Raw genomic sequence first — 20,381 nt, 5'->3', positions numbered from 1 at the left:
GATAGCGAAAATCTCTCAAAAAAAAAAATATATATATAGGGGCCAGCAGGTGGCAAGGTGGTTATGGAAGCTGGACTTCCATATGACTGACCACGGTTCTAGTCCTGTCACTGGCAGCTTGCTTTCTCACTTTCTCTCTCTCTCTCTCTCTTTCTCTCATTAAAGTAAGTAGATAAATAGGGACCAGCAGTTGACCTTAAGGGCTGTGTCACTGGACTACCACGTAGTCAACCACAGTTTGAATCCCGGACCCGGTGGCTTAAACTCACGTCGGTCGCATGTGTGTGCGTGCCCAAGATCCCTAGGGGAGAATGGAGGAGGAGGGATTGCGGCGTGGCCATGCCCCCTGGGGGGATGATTTCTCGCTTTCTGTCTCTGTCTCTCTTTCTGGCGAGCTCACGCGCCCTATAGCAAAAACCTCTCCAAAAAAAACCCCCAAAAAGTAAGTAGATAAATAAATAAAGTTAAATAAAATAATTCTTTAATATCAAAGCTATTGGGTCATTGGGAAAGTTGTGATGTATTTTTCTATGTAAAAATGTGTCATGACTTTCCCAGTGACCTAGTATGTTCTTTTTTTTTTCTTTTTTTTTTTTGGAGAGATTTTCACTGTAGGGCGCGTGCGCCGGGACACGAACCGCAGTCGACTACGTGGGAGTCCAGCGACATAGCCATTACGCTAACTGCTGGTTCCCTGACCTAGTATGTTCTGAGCTCTGGGCAGGGCACGGGTCCCTGTTTTTCTGGAACACGCCACTGTCATTCATCTGCTGAGCGTTAGAGGAGTAGGAACTCTGCACCCCAGTGGCACAGGAGGACGTGTGGCATGAGGGTCTGTATTTGGAGGACCTGGCAGTGCAGCTTCCGGAGAGACTGCTCACTCTGCACATCTTTAGTAAGCCAAGTGCGGAAACTGTAGGCGAGGGTACTTTGTATAAGGAGAGCCGGAGCTGCAGCGAGCTGCAGAAGGAGCAGCCTGTGCAAGACGAGGAAGTCACTGCCTTACCAGTCTCGGGCAATCCCAGCTCCAGGCAGGGAGAAGGGCTCTCGGTCGGGCCCGTCGGTCTTCATGCAGAGCGGGCCCCGAGCGACCTCTCCGGGTATGAAAGTGACTGTATCGGTGGATTTCCTAGGTCGTTTCCGAGTCGGAATTCCACGTGTCTTGGCATTTCATGGCCTTGAATCGCGAACATCATTCTGTGTGCTTTGTTTGAATGTAGGGGTATGTGTGACAGATTTCCTGAACTTCACTGAAAGGCTTAAAATGGAGAGCTGGGCACTGAGGGTGGTAGGCACCACCTCGGAGACCTCAGCCGCGTGGACGAGCATCTCCAGAGGACGTGCTTGGTTTCTAGTGCATTATTTTTTTAAAGAGAGATTTTTGCTATAGGGCACGTGCATTCGCTGGAGAGACAGATAGAAAGTGAGAAATCACCCCCGGGGGATGGCCACACCGCAATCCCTCCTCCATTCTCTCGGGCGTTTGGGCATACAGTCACCTGTGCCCGGTGTGAGTTTCAAGCCACCGGAACTTGAACCGTAGTCTACCACGTGGGAGTCCAGTGACGTAACCATACGCCACCTGCTGGTCCCCCAAGTGCTTTTTTGAGAGAGAATTGCCACGCGGTGCCCTCTGTGTAGTGCCTAGCGTTTCTGATGCTGTTTCGAGTTTCCGTGTGAGTGAGTCAGGGCGCTGGTGGGTTGAGAATAGAATGGGTATCCGGAACGAGAGGGAGGGTGAAGGAAGCCCCGGCCTCAGCAGCAGCGGCTGTCCCGAGGACAGCGCGCGTCCCTCCCAGCGTCTCTGCCCGCCGGCCTGCGGGCCAGGCCAGGCCAGGCTGCTCTCTGCAGTAAGTAACGAGAACTCTGCTGCAGGGGCTGAGCCGGAACGGGTCACAGTTCACCGGGCCATGGCACAGGACTCCCAGCCCCGTGGTTTGAATTCTGCAGGGGAATAGGCAAGGGCAGAACCCACAGCAAGCTTCCCCTTCTTATCAGGAAGTGGGCAGCTTCCTGCCACCACGTAGGCCGGTCGCGAGGCCACCCACGCTCTCCAAGTACATTTTCGTGGGTACGCGTGGCCCTCCACGTGAGAGCAGGGTTCTGCTGGGGGGAGGGAAGAGTGGATGACAACTATTATTATGCTAGATAATAACCACTGCCTGTAACTTCTCTGCCTCCCCCTAAAAAACAATTCTCTGAAGGCAAGAAATGCCAGGCTGCTGAGGTGCCTGGTGTCCCACTGCTGGTTGGTGGGTGCGTGTCTGTCACGGACTGGACACCCACGGCGGCCAGGGACTGTGCTGGGTGCTCCTCGGAACTGCCGCCGCGGCCGGATGGGCATAGTAGGAAGCCGTGGTGCTGGGGTGGGAGTAAGGCGAGCCACGTGCAGAGGGTCCCGGCTTGCACCTGGAGGCCCCCTGGGCACAGCGAATGCAGGGGCCCGCGCTCCAAGGCCGCAGAGTGCCTGTCTCTGTCTCTTGTCTCTGTGTCATTCGCCGTGCCTCGCTCAAGGAAGAAAGCAGTGGAAATTTTCCCATGCCCAACTTCCTTGTCCTCATGGAGCGTACAGTCCTGCGAGAGAGGCATTGGTAAGGTGAATAAATAAGTACGCACGCGCTCAGGAGGAAAGGGAAAGGGGGATGGGACCGTGAAGTGCTGGAGGGCGTAGATGCCGTGCAGCGCGGACTGGAGGGTGTGCTGTGAGGACTGAGGACCTCCTGGATGTGAGGACAGCCTACAGGGACATCGGGCAGGGCACTGTAGGCGTGGACGTGGCCAGCACAAAGGCCCTGGGGCAGGCATGTGCTCTGCGTGTTTTTTTTTTTCTTTCTTTCTTTTTTTTGGAGAGATTTTGGCTATAGGCCACGCCGCAATCCCTTCTCCTCAATTCTCTCGGGATCTTGGGCACGCACGCACACGTGCCTGGCATGAGTTTAAGCTACTGGGTCCGGGACTCAAACCGCGGCCGACTATGTGGGAGTCCAGCGACAACAGCCATTACGCTAACTGCTGGTCCCTGCTCCGCGTGTTTGAGAAGCAGCCAGGCAGCCATGCAATTGGTGTGCCAGGACCATGAGGTCAGTTTTCTTATGATGTTGGGGCAGGGACAGATCTGCAGGTACGGGTCTGACCGCGGCTTCCTCTGCGGGACGCAGGAATTCCTTTTTTTAAAGTTTATTGCATGAGTGACAGAGAGTAAGGTAGAGACAGCACCCTGGCAGGCTTGATGCTGTGATCCAGCCCGGCCAGTCCCAGCCAGCCCCAGGACGGGGGCACGTCTATACCTGGCATCCCCGGGGGTTTCCACATCTGACGGGCGCCTTCCCACGTGGGTCAGCCTCACAGAGCATTGCATGTCCCCATGCCACCGTCTGTGGCCCTTCCTCCCATGCTCAAAGAGCAGGCAGGAGTTAACATTAAAGTTAAAATTAAATGAAATACCCCAGGGAAGGTCGGCCTGGACAGGGTGGTGGCCGTGAGCCGGGTAAGGCGTGGCCCTCTGAGCACATTTCAGATGAGCCAGCAGAGCCACTGATGGGCCGGCCGGGCACAGGAGGAAGTGCAGTCAGGAGTGACTCGTCTGGGGTCTCAGCAGTTGGGAGGACAGGGATGTGGGGTGAAGGCTGCCAAAGGAGCCGGACTGGGAGAGGAAGCTTTGTCACAGAGGGCTTCGGTGCCTGTGCTGGGCAGAGGGGACGGTGGTGGTCGGCTGGTGCAGGTATCCGGAGCTCGGAATGACCTTGGCTCCTGTCTGCTGGGCTGGGCTCCTCTGCAGGCCCCGGGGCAGGTGCCTGTTCAATCCCCTCTCCTGGCAGCAGTGCCCACCTGGTCTGACCCAGTGGCAGGCAGGAGGGCCGAGGGCTCATGTCACCGAGGCTGTCCTGAGCCTGCCTGGAAAGGCCAGCCTTACTGGTCCCCACCAGTGGACAGAGGGGCCTAGCCTGGGCTGTCCAGTGGCCTGGGGGAGGAGATGCAGTTGGAAGACTTGCACAGGTGGCCAAGCCTGGCTGGAGGTGGGCACAAGCCCCGTTGCTCTTCCTCCCTGCCCTGAAGCTCTCCCCTTGGGGTGAGATTAGCAGGCTGAGGCCTTTCTGGAGGCTGACATGTCCCCTCTGCCATCGACTTTGGGGCAGCAAAGGTGGCTATCACGTCGCCGGTGCAGGCCTGTGGGAGGCTGCAGCCTCTTAGAAAATGCACTGCCATGGGGCCAGCAGGTGGTATGGTGGTTAAGGGCACTGGACTCCCACATGGCTGACGGTGGTTCAAGTCCCAGACCTGGTGGCTTGCTTTCTCACTTTCCTTCTCTCTCTCATCCTTTCCCTCTCTGGTCAAATAAAATCAGTAAATAAAGTTAAATTAAATAGTTATTAAAAAAAAAAAAAGGAAAAGAAAATGCCCTGGCCTTCTGAAGCTTGGTGGCCTGTTTCACGTTCCCTAGTACACATGACAAACCCGGGCAGAGGTGCCCGGCCGATGCGAAGGTGTTTGCTTCCCACGTGGCCTGCAAGCCGTCCTGCCGCTGCGTGCCGAGTGTGAGCAGTGGCCTGCCGGGCTCCCCTGGAAGCCGCTGCTGAGCCACCCCGAGGGCCATCCCTTCCCGAGTGACCTTGGCCCCCTCGTGTGTCCCAAGAAGAGCAGAGCTGGCTCAATGTTGACTTTCTGGCTCTTCGGCAGGGTGAGCAGTCAGAGAGGAGGCCCAGGTACGCGTCCACGTGACGGCGGTGAGACACATACTGTGCACTTTACCATCGAATCTCCTCTTTATTCAGAGAGCGCTTGCATTCACCAGAGAGACAGAGGGAGGAGGAAAGGGCAGCCCACGGCGTCCTGTGGTCGCTGCTGTCCCTGCTCCATCCGTCTGTCTGTCTGTCCTTTGGGCACGATGCACATGTGCCAGCTTGGTTTCCAAGCTTCCAGGGCCAGGATTCAAACCGCGTGGCTGACCATGGGGATGTCTCTCTCTTAACCGCCAGGGTGCAGAGTCAGCCCCACCCTCGCCGCAGTTAACGTGCGGGTTAGCGGTGCTAAGTGCGAAGGCCCCCTCCCTGCGCCCACAGGGCTCCTGCCCTCCCGTGGACTGAAGCTCCGTCTGTCTCCCCTCCCCAGCCCCTGGCGGCCACCAGCCCACTTCCTGTCGTTGGGGCTCCGACTGCTCTAAGCGCCTCCCGGAGGTGGATCGTGAAGTATTTGTCCTTTTGTGATGGGCTCGCTTCACTTAGCCTCATGGCCTCCAGTCACCCCGTTATCAGACTCCGCCTCAAGGCCTAGCGCCATTCCGTGTCCGTCTGCCGCCGTCGCTCGTGCGTGGCCCCGGGTGGCCACTGCTCTGCACTGCAGCCGCGCGAGCCGCAGCGGCGGGCCCAGACGCCTGTTCGGGCTCTGCTCGCGGTTCTTTTGGAGATGTGTTAGGTTGCCGGGAAAGCCATGATGCGTTTTTGGACAGGGAAGCACGTCGTGACTCTTTGTATGACCGAATACATGCATGCGTGAACGTGCGCTGTCTGCCGCGGTGTCTTGCGATGAATGGTCATTGCTAGTTAGTAACTGAGCACGTGCTGGACGGGAGAAGGCTCTGGGGGGAGGGAGGAAGGAATGGGTCAGGGGCTGAGCCCCGAGGACGTCTGCTGAGAGCGTGCCGGGATCTGCAGGACGCTGGGAGACGGCTGCTCTGGGCAGAGGCAGGAGGGTCCCCAGCGGTGCAGAGCTGTCGTACAGGGCCTGAGGTTCTCGGCTGGGATGGGCCTGCAGGAGTGCCAGGGCTGCCCCATGACACCTGGAGGGTTCAGGAAGAACCATCTCTCATCCGCAGCCTCATCTGGGGCCTGTGTCCAGCTTCTTCCCGTCCTAATGTAGGAGAGTTGTGAATGAGGATGTAAGTAGATCCGGGGCCCTTGTGGAGAAAGGAGCCTCTTCCCCAAGTCCCATCCCGGGAATGAGTCCCACGCGTGGGCCGTGGCGGGGAGCCAGAGCGCCGGAGGCGTTGGCAGTGTGGGCACAGGTGTGGGCGCCCGGCCCGCACTGGCTCTCGGTTGTGTGGGCTGGTGCGGATTGAGCTGGGGGCACTGTCTCAGCTCATCACTCTAAGTGAGAGACGGGGGGTCATTAGGACCTGCCCAGGGCCGTCCCAGCACCCCCATGTGCCAGCACCCAGCCCTGGGAGGGATCTGAAGTGCGTGCAGGGCTCCGGGGTCCTGGGATGAGGAGGCCTGAGGGTGTGGCAGCAGCAAAGACCTCGGGGCTGGTTTGAATATTTCCTGCCTGGGGGATTTTTATTAAAGGGTCTGAGGGGCTCAGCTTGCTGCTGGTCAGCTCTGCGTGGAAATGGTGGGGTGCGTGCTGCTGCGCTCAAGCGAAGCCAGATCCCGCAGCCCACAGGGAGATGGCAGCTGGGCCAACCCGAACACACGGCGGGGTGTGGGGGTGCCAGGATCAGCCGGCCAGAGGCCCAGAGGGAGGGCTTATGGCGAACCAGGCCCCCAGGAGCCCCTGTCCGCCTGCCTCGTGCACATACACAGGGCGGGGCCCAGGGAGGCCGCGGAGGGCGTGGACACTGCCCGGCTCGGGCTTGGTTGAGGACGGCAGAGAGAACTTCACGTCACAGGAACTGGCCTCTCTGGAGCAGACTCTAGAGGAGGCGGCTGGCCGTGTGTCCTGTCCCCTGGGCTCTCAGAGGGGCTCAGGGTCTCCGTCTCTGCCTCCACCCAGGCCCTTGCGCTGGCTGGTGTTGGGCTCCCAGCTGCCCTCTGCTGGCCCCTTAGCAGGTGCTGTGGGGTGGGCAGAGACTGGCGGCCTGGGACGCGACCTCCCGGCCCCGAAGAGGCTGGGCAGGGGAAGGAAATCTCAGCTCCCAGAGGAGGAGAGGCCATGCCCTTGGGCACAGGGTCCCTGGGAGGCCACAGCAAGGAGAAGAGGATACCAAGGCCCAGGAGGAGGCAGAGGAGGGTCCAGGTGGCCTGGCAGCTGCTGGCCGGTCTCAGGGCCAGGCGGGGCTGCCCATGCCAGGTGGCAGGCAGGGTGGGCATCAGAGACGGAACCTGCCTGCTCCCTGACGGGGACAGAGGCCCGCCTGTCAGCCTCCTTCATGGCCTCTGGAGCCTCACCCCCACCATGCCCCGCCCAGCCCAGCCCCGCCCCTGCTCAGCCTCTCAGCTCCTTTGCCCTTGCTGGACTGCGTCGAGGCCTGCCCCAGCCCTGCCCCAGCCCGGTCCCTGCTGTACCAGACGGTGCTCTCATGGACCCCGTCCTCCAGCAGGTCTGGGCAGCACCCCCGCCCCAGGCCACGGGCCTCATAGCAAGGCTGGCCCCAGGCCCCATCCCAAGGCCAGCCCTTAGTCCGGAGCCGGAAGTATGTTGGCTTTGGCCAAATCTCGTGGCCTAGACATGGAGGAGGGTCGTTTCTGAGGAAGGTCAGGAGAACCCTCAGACGGCCTTCCCAGTGCTCCCCATGCGTGGACGCTCTTGCGCCCCAGATGCTGTTGTGACCTTGGGGTGAACGGGTCCTTGAGCCCTGGGAGGAGGACGGGACCCGTTTGCAGGCAGGGAGACAGGTCGGCTGGCGTACCAGCTGTGGCTGAAGGGCAGAGGCCAGGTGCCCCCAGCAGGCCGCCTGAGTCTGTGCCCTTGCCCGCACCCTCGTGCTCCTCGGACGGATGCTGTGGGAGCGGGGAAGGCCCACTCGTGTCCCCCGCAGAGTCAGAGTTCCAGGGGGAGACAGGAGGTGGGACTCCAGGTTACCCGTGCTTACAAGTTAAACCAGTGGCCTCCTTACGGTGTGTGTGGGGGGTCCTGGCTCAGGACTCCGCAGTGTCACCTGCCTATAGCCCAAGTGACACTCCCTCTGACCCAGCCGTGTGCTTGGGCTTCCCACGACTCGAGGCTGCCGCAGGCCTCTAGCCCTGCAGACCGTCTCCTGCCTCCAGGGTGCACGAGGGGACTGCGGGCAGGGCTGGAAGGGAATGCCCGTGACCACGCACTGTGGCGGGGACCTGCCAGGGAGGGACAGCTCGTTCTTGGATGACTTCTGGCGATTTCCGAACCCAGTCGTGTGAGTGTCAGACACACCGGGAGACTGGCGGCGCTGCCTACAGGACCTCCCTGGGGGCCTTTGGCCCCTGCCCCCGCCCTGCCTGCTGGGAGGTCGACCAGACCCGAGGACTGCAGCGGGAGCCACTCCCAGGCCCCGTCCTTGCTGTGCCTGCCAGCAGGGCTGCAGCAGGCAGCCAGGGCACGCAGCCAACCCGCCCTCCCTCCCTGGCTGGAGTTTCCGGGTCACAGGTCACGTCGTTTCTGAGTTGGTGCGCACTCACGTGCAGAGGCATCTTGGCAGTCTTCGCCAGCCAGAGTCGCCGTGTGCCTGGTGTGCCAAGTCCTCCCAGGTTGCTGGTGGCCACGCGGAAAGGCTCCAGGCTCCCTCCTGGGACTACCTGAACAAGCGCCCCAGCAGAGAGGGGGCATCGCAGTCCTTCCTCGACTTCTCCACCCTGCCAGGGTCTGGGTGCCAGTGCACACACACGGTGTGTTTTTGTTTTGTTTTGTTTTAAGAATTATTTGTTTGTTATTATTTTTAAAGTTTGACCAGAGACGGAGAAAGAGAGAAAGGGCAAGTGAGAAAGCAAGCTGCCAGGTCTGGGACTCGAACTGCAGTCGGCCATGTGGGAGTCCAACACCCTAACCACCACACCACCTGCCAGCCCTACCTGGAGTGTTTTTCAAGTTGCCCGGGCCAGGGCAGCATGTCCAGACCAGGTCAGCGTGTGGAATATGGCTCCCTTAACCTCTAGGCCATGGGGCTGGCCTCAGTTCTTGTAGTGGTCACCTTTACTTTTATTGTTTAGATATTTTAAAAATAATTATTTGTTATTATTATTATTTTTTTATTTGACTAGAAAGAGACAGAGAGAGAAAGAAAGGGAAGGCGAGAAAGCAAGCTACCAGGTCCGGAACTTGAACTGCAGTCAGCCTTGTAGGAATCCAATACTTTAACCACCACGCCACCTGCTGGCCTCTGTTTTTTAGGTGTTTACCATAGGATGTGAGTGCTTGCCAGAGAGGGACACAGAGAGGGAACATGAGGACTCATGCCCCAGAGGTGACAGCCATGCTACAGTCCCTTCTCCTTCATTTTCCTCTTGGGATTTTATTTTACTAATTTTTTTAGAGAGCTTTTTGGAGAGGTTTTTGCTATAGGGCACGTGCGCTCGCCAGACAGAGAGACAGAAAGTGAGAAATCACCCCCCAGGGGGGATGGTCACGCTGCAATCCCTTCTCCTCCATTCTCCTCTCGGGATCTTGGGCACACATGCACACACGCCCGGCGTGAGTTTTAAGCCACTGGGTCCGGGACACAAACCGCGGTCGACTACGTGGGAGTCCAGCGACATAGCCATTACACTGACTGCTGGTCCCTCCAACTTTGTAATATTTCAGTTTTTGCAGTTCTTACGTAGGTTTATCCAGATAGTCAGCGATTTCTTTTCTAACAGCTGATTCTTACACCCTAAGACTCTGCAGATTTGGGTTCCTGACTCAGGAGATGTATCATTAGGTAGAGTGTTCGTGAGGCGCGGGGGCGTTTAGGCTTGGTTCACCCCATAAACGTTTTTGGCCTTCTCTCTCTCTCTTGTTTGTTTGATTGCTAGAGGATGCATGCAGTTGCTGGAGACTGAGACAGACGGAGAGGGAAGAAGGCAGCCCCAGCGCATGTGCTCACACTGCACGCCCTCTCTGCGTCTCCGTCCTGGCAGGCTCGTGGGCACATACGCACGTACGCCCGGCGTTAGGCCGTGGGCCAGCCCTCCCTCCGTGAAGGGTGCTGTAGAACGGTAGGCCGCCAGTTCTTTCCTGAGGGCTCTGCAGATAACGCCCCACTCTGCCCTGGCCTGTCTGTGCTGCTAATCGGGTCGATTCTCCTTCCGGGAACCCTGCGCGCACTGCCTGTGTTCTCGGCGTGTGCCCTTTCTCAGTGTGATGCAGTGCTTTGGTGTAGACTTTATAGTTCATGCTCAGAACTTATGTGTTCTTTCCGCCTGGGGACTCGTGAGTCTCTTCACTTCCAGAAAATGGGAATGCTGCGGTCAGCAGGTTGTGTCGTGGCTAAGGCGCTGGAGTCACACTGTGATTCGAGTCCCGGACCCAGCGGCCTAAAAGTCATGCTAGGGGGAACCAGCAGTTAGCGTAATGGCTATGTCGCTGGACTCCCCAGTAGTCGACCGCGGTTCGCATCCGGGACCCGGTGGCTTAAAACTCACGCCGGGCGCGTGTGCGTGCGTGCCCAAGATCCTGAGAGGAGAATGGAGGAGAAGGGATTGCGGCGTGGCCATCCCCCCTGGGGGGTGATTTCTCGCTTTCTCTCTCTATGTCTCTCTCTGTCTGTCTGGCGAGCACACACGCCCTACAGTGAAAATCTCTCAAAAAAAAACTCATGCTAGGCGTGTGTGTGCGTGCCCAGGATCCCGAGAGGAGGATGGAGGAGAAGGGATCGCAGCGACGCCATTCCTCTGGATGTGTCATTTCTCGCTCTGACTCTCCCTGTCACTTTCCAGCGAGCACATGCACCCTTTGGCAAAAACCTCAACAAAAGACGGACGTGCTTGATCGTTCCTCTGAATCTGTGTCAGTACTGACGCGCACAATGTAGGTTGCGTGGTTTTGACTCAGGCAACAGAAACCTATTCAAAATACACCTTTCTTTATTTCTTTATTATTATTACTATTTAATTTGCCAGAAAACGCAAGTACTCACTGGAAAGAGACAGAAATAGAAAGAGGAGAGAGAGGGAAAATGATAAAAAAAAAAAAAAAAAAAAAAAAAGGCCCTCCCACGGGACATAGTTCCCCTGCAGCCCCTTCTCCACGTCCTCCCTTCTTTAGATTTTGGGGACCCACACACACACACACACACACACACACGCCTACTGCGTTATTTAGCCACTGTTCTGGGACTTGAACCATGTGGTTGGCCATGTGGGGTCCACCTCACTTATCCACAGGCCAGGGGCTAGCCACAAAATAGCTTTTTAAAAAGTTTATTTTTTCACTTCTTCTGTGAGCAAGAGAGACAGAGAACTAGCACGCCCAGCAAGGCCCCACGGCTGCGTCCACCCCTAGATCGCCCTGGATGGTGAATTGTCTCTGTCTGGTGTACTCAGGGAGGTCTCTGGACGTACACCTGGGACCTTCTACATCGGCTAGCCTCAGAGCATGGCACTTCACCAGTGCTGCCTGCTGGCCCTATCATGGCTTTAACAATAATTCTTTTTTTTTTTTAATTAATAAAAACTTTTAAGGGCCAGCAGTTGGTGTAATGGCTATGTTGCTGGACTCCCATGAAGTCTACTGCGGTTCGAGTCCCGGACCCCATGGCTTAAGCGCGTGTGCGTGTGTGCCCAGGATCCCGAGAAAAAAATAGAGGAGAAGGGATTGTGGTGTGGCCATTCCCCCTGGGGAGTGATCTCTTGCTTTCTGTCTCTCTGTCTTTCTGGCAAGTTGCATTTTCCCATGAGTAAAAACCTCTAAAAAACTTTTTTTTTTTTTTTTTTTTTTTTAGAGACAGATTTTTGCTATAGGGTGTTTACTTGCCAGAGAGAGAGAGAGATAGAAAGCGAGAAATCAACCTCCTAGGCGGGATGGCCATGCCGCAATCCCTTCTCCTCCTTTCTCCTCTTGGAATCCTGGCCACACACACACATCTGCCTAGTGTGAGTTTAAGCCGCCGGGTCCAGGATTCGACTATGTGGTCGACTACGTGGGAGTCCAGCGACATAACTGTTCTGCCATCTGGTGGACCTAGCAGTAATTCTTTTAACTGTGGGAGAAGGGGACACAGCGATTGGTCTAGATGATTGGTCTAGACCAGTAAGGATCTAAACCCTAGAATAAGGCTGGATCGACCTTCTCTGAGTCTCTTGGAGGAGGACTGGACAAAACAAAGCCAGAGGCCTACCAGTAGGGAGGGCCAAACCAGTACACAGAGCCAGGATGCCTGTTGGGTCGACCTCTGACCTGCCTGCTCCTCTCTGTGAGCCCTCCTCCCTTATCCTTCCCTTATCGGTAGATTTTAATGTCTAGTTTATCTTTTCTTCGTTTCTTTCTGAATAAACATATTTATGCATGTTCGTGTGAGTGTCGCTTTCTCATTTCAGTGTCTTTCTCACTCCAGTGCCTCAGTGGACGTGGCAGCCTCGCCGGCTGTTAATTCCCATCGGTGCTGTACCTTCAGGGTAGCAGTTAGGGTGGGCTGGCCGTCGAGGCACAGTGCGGTGGTTGGGGGGTGCGGGCTCTGCCATGGGGTGCACTGTGCGGGTTCCCACAGAGGGGGCTGCCAGGCTTTGGAAGTTGTGCTGATTCAGAGAAAGCAGGGTGTCCGTGTGGTTTTAATGTGTGTCTCTCTTAAGTGTGAGTAAAACTGAGCATATTTGTATAGGTTCGAGTGTCGGTACACCCTTTTCTGTGAATTCTCTCTTTAACCCACTTTTCTATTTCTGTTTTTCATCTGTTTTTCCTTGATGTTTTAATAAATCTTTTTAAATTAGGATGGTTTGGTCTTTACCTGTGATATGAGTCATAAATATTTTCTCCTTATTTTATTTAGCTAAAGATTTAAAATCTATTTTCCTTCTTTCATTTTTTTTCTAAAGTCTGCCCCCCACCCTGACAGGGCATGTGTGCTCACCAGGGAGACAGAGAGAGACAGTAAGAGGAAAAGTGAGAAATCACCCCCAGAAGGGATGGCCATGCTGCAATCTCTTCTTGGGATTTTGGGCACGTGTGCGCATGTATCTGGTGTGATTTTCAAGACTCCAGGTTTGGGACTTGAACCATGGTCTGCCATGTGGGAGTCCAGCACCTTAACTACTATGACACCTTTGGCCTCACAAAGTCTTTTTGTTTTAGAAAGAGAGATTTTTGCTATAGGGCACCTTTGCTCTCCAGAGAGACAGAAAGTAAAATCACCCCCCAGAGGGGATGGCCATGCTGCAATCCCTTCTCCATTCTCCTCTAGGGATTTTGGGCACGCTCGGGCACACATGCACACGCACCTGGTGTGAGTTTCAAGCTGTTGGGTCCAGGACTTGAACTGCAGTCAGTCATGTGGGAGTCCAGTAACGTAACCATGATATAATCTGCTGGTCCCAAGTGTATGTTTTTAATCCCCATGTTACTCTTTATACATTTAACTCAAGAATAATACATGGGGCCAGCTCCATAGCCTTGTGGTTAAAGGGAGCTTGATTTCACGTGGCCTATTGTGGTTCAAATCCCAGCCCTGGAGGCTTGAAAAATACCCTGGGTGCATGTGTGTGTGTGTCTAAATCCTGACGGGATGGAGAAATGGGGGAGAAGGGATTGCACGGTGCCCCCCACCCCCTGGGGTGCTTCCTCCTCTCTCTCTCTCTGGCAAGTGCACTCAGCCTCTAGGAGTTAAAAACAGAAAGAGTCATGTGCCCGGGTACTGTGGTGTGTGCCGACACCATGCTCTGCACACCGGGGCCACCGGGAAGCCCAGGGTCACGTTCTGATCAGCCTAGGGCCGGGCATGGTAGCACGTGTCTGGAGGCCAGCTGGGAGGTTGAGGCAGGAGTGTGACATGGCGAGACCCCAACTTAACAGCAACAACAACGAATAACGTGCTGATGTAAGACATCGGGTAAGATCTTGTAAGAGCCAGCAAAACCCAGAACCCACCAAGGAAGACCTTACGGAGACAAACGCGGGCATCCCGGTGAGGCTGACGGCACACAGCCGGGGCCCATGCTGCCTTGCCAGATCGCAGCGCAGGCCGCTTCCGCAGCCTGGAGCTGGGGCCGCAGAGCGCGAGATGAGACTGCAGAGGGGGCCTTGGACTCAGCTGTACAAACCTGATTCTGTGTTCGAGGCGGGCACACCTGCCCTCATGGCTCACGTCGGTGTGGACGGTGCCAGCTGAGCTCGCACTTGCGTGAGCCCAGCAGACGGCCCAGCTGCAGCGAGGGAATGTGTCCTCGGAGGACAGTGAAGGGGGCCGTGCTGGTCAGGGAGGGTACTGCCCTTCGGATTAGACCCTGGTTGATTTGGGGCCACAGACTGAGAGGCTCGTGAGTGTCTGTGAGGGGTGCCAAGCCGGGAACCGAGTCAGCGAAGGATCTGGAAACGAGGACGAGTGAGCAGGGACTGGGGGGATTTCCCCCAGAGAAGAAAAGCAAGCAGAAGAGGGATTCAAACTATCTGGTCCACCCGAAGAGTAGGCCCCAGAGCGCTGGCTGGAGCCCACACACGGTCAGGCCCACAGGGACGTCGCGGAGCGTGGCCACTGTTCAGGCCCAGGCCTTCATCGGGCCCACAGGAAGCAGCGTTTCCTCCTGCCTGGGGAAAGCAGTGGGGAGGGTGAGCTGTGGGTGTCTCAGCCCATAGGCAGCCACGGGAGGTGACTAGGGTAGGTGGGGAGTGTTGGAGAGACGTTTCTCTGTGGGATTCTCTTGGGGCCAGCAGGTGACGTGGTGAAGATGCTGGATTCTCACATGTTTGAGCCTTACGCCTGGCAGCTTGAAAATTGTGTGTGTGTGTGTGTGTGTGTGTGTGTGCGTGTCCCAAGTCCTGAGAGGAGGGAGGAGGAGAAGGGATGGGGGCATGGCCATCTGCCCTGGGGGTCATTTCTCACTGCCCCTCTCTGTCTCTCTCCTGTGGAAAAACCTACAAACCTTTTTAAAAAAAGCGTCAACCTTGATTTTAGCCAAGCTCCGCGGCCAGTTTGCAAGAGCAGGGTTGCACCTTGGGGTGCCATCCGTGCCCCCCACTCACATTAGCGCCGGGCCCTGCCCTCCTGCCCACCTGCACGGCAAGGGCACCCCAGGGTAAGCAGCGCCCCGGCATGTCAGCAGGGCAGGGCCGAACGGTCTGTCTCTGTCCTGGAGGCCTCCGGAGGCCTGGGTTCTGCCTGCTTCCAGGCAGTGCCGACCCCCAGGTGCCCAGGCCACCTGAGGCCCTGGGTCTGCACCAGCCCAGCCTCCCCACATACCACCGGGCACAGACCCTTAGAAAGCAGAGCCCTGGCCGCCCTGGGTGTCTGGACCCTGACTGGGGGTGGAGCTGAGAATCGGCCTAGAATTGGCGCTGCCATGACTCTTAGGCATGTGGGAGGCTTCAACAAGATGGGAGCCAGAAAAGGCCTCAGGGACCAGCAGATGGTGAGATAGTTACGTCACTGGACTCCCACAGAGTCGATCATGGTTTGAGGCCCAACCCGGTTGCTTCAAACACGCTGTGTGTATGTGTGGGCGCGTCCCAAATCCCAAGAGAATGGAGAAGGGAGAGCAGCATGGCCATCCCCACCCCCAGGGTGATCGCTCACTTTGTCTCTGGGGAGCCCTCTAGCAAAGATCTAAAAAAAAGGAAAGAAAGAAAGGCCTCACGGAGTCAGATGGGGGGCATGTCTGGTGGAACCTCTGCACCCCGCTCGGCCGAGGCTGCCCTCGGGGATGGTGGATGGGGCGGTGGGCAGAAGGAAGAGCCGCTGGCTGGGACAACGGTCGGGAGCAGCAGCTGCTGTGGCCCCGCGGGGAGGCTGAGTCTGGCTCGCCCGTGCCCGGTGGCCTTGGAGCCTCGGCAAGGTGGGCACCGTGGTCTGACGGCGTCTCCTGTCCCGGCCTCGCCCTCCCAGCGCGCAGCATGTGCCCGCCCGCCGCCGAGGCGCGCCGACCATGAGCCCCGACTCCTCCCTCGGCCACAGGAAGGCGCCGAGCAACCTGACGGCGGCAGAGGGCAGCCCGGGGGGCGTCGTGGTCCCTGAGTTCGTGGCCATCGTGCTCATCACCGTACTGGTCTGCCTGGGCAACCTGGTCGTCGTGGTCACCCTGTACCGCCGCTCCCACCTGCTCACCCTCAGCAACAAGTTCGTCTTCAGCCTGACGCTGTCCAACCTCCTGCTGTCCCTGCTGGTGCTGCCCTTCGTGGTGACCAGCGCCGCGCGCAAGGAGTGGGTCTTCGGCGTGGTCTGGTGCAACTTCTCGGCCCTGCTCTACCTGCTCATCAGCGCGGCCAGCATGCTCACCCTCGGGGTCATCGCCGTGGACCGGTAAGCCCCTGCCAGAGCTCGGCTGCCCGTGGCCTCTGCCGTTTCCCTGGTGAGCACAGCAGGGCTGCGAGGCCTTGAGCCAGTCCACCTGAGGTCACATGTGGCCGATCACCGCCCCGTCCTGAGATGCCAAGGCTGTGCCTCCGTCATCGCTCTGACGAGTCCCACAGCCAGGAAGCCTGGCTTGGGCTTCCGGCCAGCACCGCTGGCACGTGGGGCCAGGCCCCCCACACCAGGCACATCCCGGGCGTTGTATGCACCCTGCCCTCTGCTCCCCAGCTGAGCACTCCACAATGTGCCGCGGCATGGGCAGATACCCCAGGGGATGAGCTCAGCCCCAGCCAGAGAAACCCACCAACGGGGCGGACAGTCGAGCGCAGTCCGTCTTGTGGCCCCATGAAAAGCGAAGGTGGGCTTCCAGAGCGGGGTAACTGCAGGGACTTACCTTGAACACCAGTGTCCGAAAGCAGCCCTGCCGGAGTCCGACTGCAGAGGCCGTCCCATGAGGCGCCTCCAGCTAGGCCGTGAAGCTGTCAGGGCACCAACCTCATCTAACACTTCTGTTCTACTCCACTGCCTGGTGGGTGACCTTCCAGTTCTATTCTTTTTCTTCTTTTGGAGAAAGATTTTCTGCTGTAGAACACGTACGCTCACAGGAGAAATAGAGACAGAAAGTGACAGATCCCACCCCCCTTGGAGGGCAATGGCCACAACGCAGTCCCTTCTCCTCCACTCTCCTTTCAGGACTTTGGGCATGCACACACACACAGCCAGTGTGATTTTCAAGCCATCGGGTCCAGGACTTGAACCGCAGTTGGCCATGTGGGAGTCCAGCAATGTAACTACTACACCATCTATTGACCCTGGACTTCCAGTTCTGAAAATAGCCCACGGCCTATGGAAGTTTCTAGAACACAGGCTGGCTGATGACGGTGAAAATGATTAAGGGTGCCCTTAGGAGTCTCGTGTTCCCCGAGTAGCTGGAGCTGCTGGGGTCCTGCTGGGGTCTGAGTGCAGACACCCCGCCGGGCTCCGCGTCTGATCTCTGTGCCTGAGCCCTGCCCCTGCACAGCCTTTGGTTACAACGACGCCCCGAGGGCCTCTTTCTAGTTCAAGGGTCATGCTGGGGTCTTGTCTAGACACAAGTTGTCAGAGAGCAGATCGAGAGCCTCAGAGAGCGGGGAGAGCAGAGAAAGCAAAAGCAAACCCTCCTCTTCCGGGCTGTGCTAACCTGGCGGGGTAGGGCGGGTTGCTTCAATGAGGTCTCAGCTTAAAAACGGAGTTTCAGAGGTCCTGTAGGTGGAGGTTAGGGCCCTGGACTAACCTCCACCTGCAGGAGGAGTGCTTTCTCACTGTCTCTGTCTCTGGGGAGTGCACGTGCCCTATGGCAAAAACCTAAAGAAAAAAAGAAAAAAAGGAGTTCCAGACGGGGGATCAGGGACACACAAAGCCAGTTATTTGGCGGCATGTGGACTGTTGTACATCTTGACAGAGGCGCAGGGCTGTTTCCACCTACGGAAACGTAATCGCCCCGTAGGAGCTGCAGACAAGGTGACCCCGGAGGGTGTGGCTGTGCAGGGGTGAGCCGAGGCCCGAGGACCCCCCTCCCCCCGCCGGGCCTTGCCCCCCGGGCCTTCCTGACTAGAGAGCTGATCCTGGAGGCAGCACTGGCCCCACTTCGCGGGAAGGTGGGAGCGGCCTTGGTTACAGTCAGGGAGGCTCTCCCGTAAAACAGCAGCAACACGGGGTGGAGAACAGCAGGAGACTGCCAGGGGACAGCTCTTGGCCCTGGCTGTATTAAGGTAGAGCCAGGACAGCTCCTGTCCGCCAGGCCGGCCGCCCTGCTGCCTGCGTGTGGGGCCGGCACTGCCTTCCAGGGCCGGGAGTAGGAATGCAGACGTAGGCCTCTCTGCTGGCTTCGTTGTAGAGGGAAGGTGTCTTCCTAGAGATGCCTCCCTGCCCTAGCACACGCTCCGTGTCCTGGGCCAGGGCCTGTCACATGGGTGCTGTCCCATCTGGCCCACACAGGGAAGAAGCCCCCAGGCCTGATTCGACCTCTGGGCTTGGAAGGGCCTGTCCCCTTGGGTGGAGGGAGTTCCACAGGAAAAGCAACAGGGATTCCATCGTCAGGAAGGAGGGAGAGGTCGGCGGAGAGGCAAGGGCAGGCTGCACCCCGTGGCCGTTCACCCCCGTCACCCCTAAGAGCGGCCTGTGCTGCAGCTGGGGAGTGCACGTGCCCTATGGCAAAAACCTAAAGAAAAAAAGAAAAAAAGGAGTTCCAGACGGGGGATCAGGGACACACAAAGCCAGTTATTTGGCGGCATGTGGACTGTTGTACATCTTGACAGAGGCGCAGGGCTGTTTCCACCTACGGAAACGTAATCGCCCCGTAGGAGCTGCAGACAAGGTGACCCCGGAGGGTGTGGCTGTGCAGGGGTGAGCCGAGGCCCGAGGACCCCCCTCCCCCCGCCGGGCCTTGCCCCCCGGGCCTTCCTGACTAGAGAGCTGATCCTGGAGGCAGCACTGGCCCCACTTCGCGGGAAGGTGGGAGCGGCCTTGGTTACAGTCAGGGAGGCTCTCCCGTAAAACAGCAGCAACACGGGGTGGAGAACAGCAGGAGACTGCCAGGGGACAGCTCTTGGCCCTGGCTGTATTAAGGTAGAGCCAGGACAGCTCCTGTCCGCCAGGCCGGCCGCCCTGCTGCCTGCGTGTGGGGCCGGCACTGCCTTCCAGGGCCGGGAGTAGGAATGCAGACGTAGGCCTCTCTGCTGGCTTCGTTGTAGAGGGAAGGTGTCTTCCTAGAGATGCCTCCCTGCCCTAGCACACGCTCCGTGTCCTGGGCCAGGGCCTGTCACATGGGTGCTGTCCCATCTGGCCCACACAGGGAAGAAGCCCCCAGGCCTGATTCGACCTCTGGGCTTGGAAGGGCCTGTCCCCTTGGGTGGAGGGAGTTCCACAGGAAAAGCAACAGGGATTCCATCGTCAGGAAGGAGGGAGAGGTCGGCGGAGAGGCAAGGGCAGGCTGCACCCCGTGGCCGTTCACCCCCGTCACCCCTAAGAGCGGCCTGTGCTGCAGATCTGCAGGTCTGTAAACCCCCCCTCCACCCCCCGTGTAAATGTGCTACAGAGCATGTGTGCTTGCTAGGCAGGGGGTCGGGGGGAGTGAGAAGTGACCCACCCAGGGGGATGGCCACACTTCAGTCCCTTCCCCGTTCTTCTCCTGGGATTTTGGGCACCCATGCACACGCGCCTGCGTGTTTCCAAGCTGCTGGGACTGGGACCGGCCCTGCTGTCAGCCGCGTGGGATCCAGCCTGTGTCGCACTTCCGGGATGAGTTTGAATCAGCGCCCCCCAGCGCCCCCCAGTGCTCTCGGGCTGTGCTCTCAAGGCTCGCGTTCACACGAGCCCTTCGCAGGACGCAAACCCAGGTGTCGTGCGTCCCCTCGCCCGGCCGGTGCTCTGCAGCCCACGTGGTAGCAAAGCAGGATCCTCACCTCAGGCCCGCGCCCTGGAGGTCCAGGTCAGATCTTGGCCTGAGCATGTGGCTGGAGCCCCGGGCTCACCCCAGTTAGGAAGGTCGAGCTGTGTCTGCTGTGCTGGGGTGAGCGAAAGGCGTGGTGTCGTTTCTAGCATCCTGTCTGACCCCTCACCACCCGCAGGGGCTTTCCCTTGGACAAGATGTCTGGGTGGGGAGACCCCGCGCTGGGTCTTCCCTGTCCTGCAAGGCTCCGCAGGCCCTGGCCCGGCTCTTCCTCCCTGACCTCCCAGGCCTCTCTGCCAGCAGTCTGCAGGCTGCAGCGGCCCCCTGTGGAGCCAGTGCCCATGTGCACCTTCATGCCCGGCAGGGGTCAGCCTCTGCCTGGGCAGGCCAGGGCTTGAGTGCGGCTTCCTCCAGGGAGCCTGTAGTAATCTCCCAGTCTGTCCCAAGGGTCCGCCAGTTTGAGCAGTGGCTTGCTTGGCCACCTTGTTCATAACAGAACTGAGCCACCGAGAACCGCCCCCAGCAACCGTCTCTGAAACCAGACGTCTTGGGGGGAATTGCTGGGCCCTGGGGGAGGTGGGTCAGGGGGCAGGGTATGTCTGCTTTCTCCGCCTGTTCTGGTTACTGTGGCGCCCTCTGCTCCCGGGTCCCCGTCTGTGAACAAGGGTCATGGTGGCGCCTCTGCTCATAGGCAGAGGATGCAGGGCGGGCCTTGCCTGGGCCGCTCATGGACCCTGCTTGTACCGCGGCCCCACAGCCTCCTCCAGGCCTCCAGGGCCCAGCACAGGCCGGCTGGCAGCAGTGGCCCTGGCAATCGCTCCTTAGGCTTGCTCTGGCCCTTACGGTCCT

The 20,381-nt window shown here is 58.3% G+C and overlaps 1 protein-coding gene across 1 annotated transcript in view; it reads left to right on the top strand.

The window, feature by feature from the left end:
• The window catches only part of GPR161 (G protein-coupled receptor 161), a 44,244-nt gene that overhangs the window by 11,630 nt on the left and 12,233 nt on the right, over positions 1 to 20,381 (top strand). Inside the window, exon 5 of the mRNA XM_027771252.1 lies at positions 15,638 to 16,051. Within this exon, the coding sequence (XP_027627053.1) occupies positions 15,638 to 16,051 (414 nt within the window). The remainder of the gene's footprint in view (positions 1 to 15,637; positions 16,052 to 20,381) is intronic.

This window comes from Tupaia chinensis, unplaced genomic scaffold, assembly GCF_000334495.1.
Source record: "Tupaia chinensis unplaced genomic scaffold, TupChi_1.0 Scaffold000198_1, whole genome shotgun sequence".
Taxonomy (NCBI): domain Eukaryota; kingdom Metazoa; phylum Chordata; class Mammalia; order Scandentia; family Tupaiidae; genus Tupaia; species Tupaia belangeri.
This window is presented reverse-complemented; position numbering and strand designations above follow the sequence as displayed.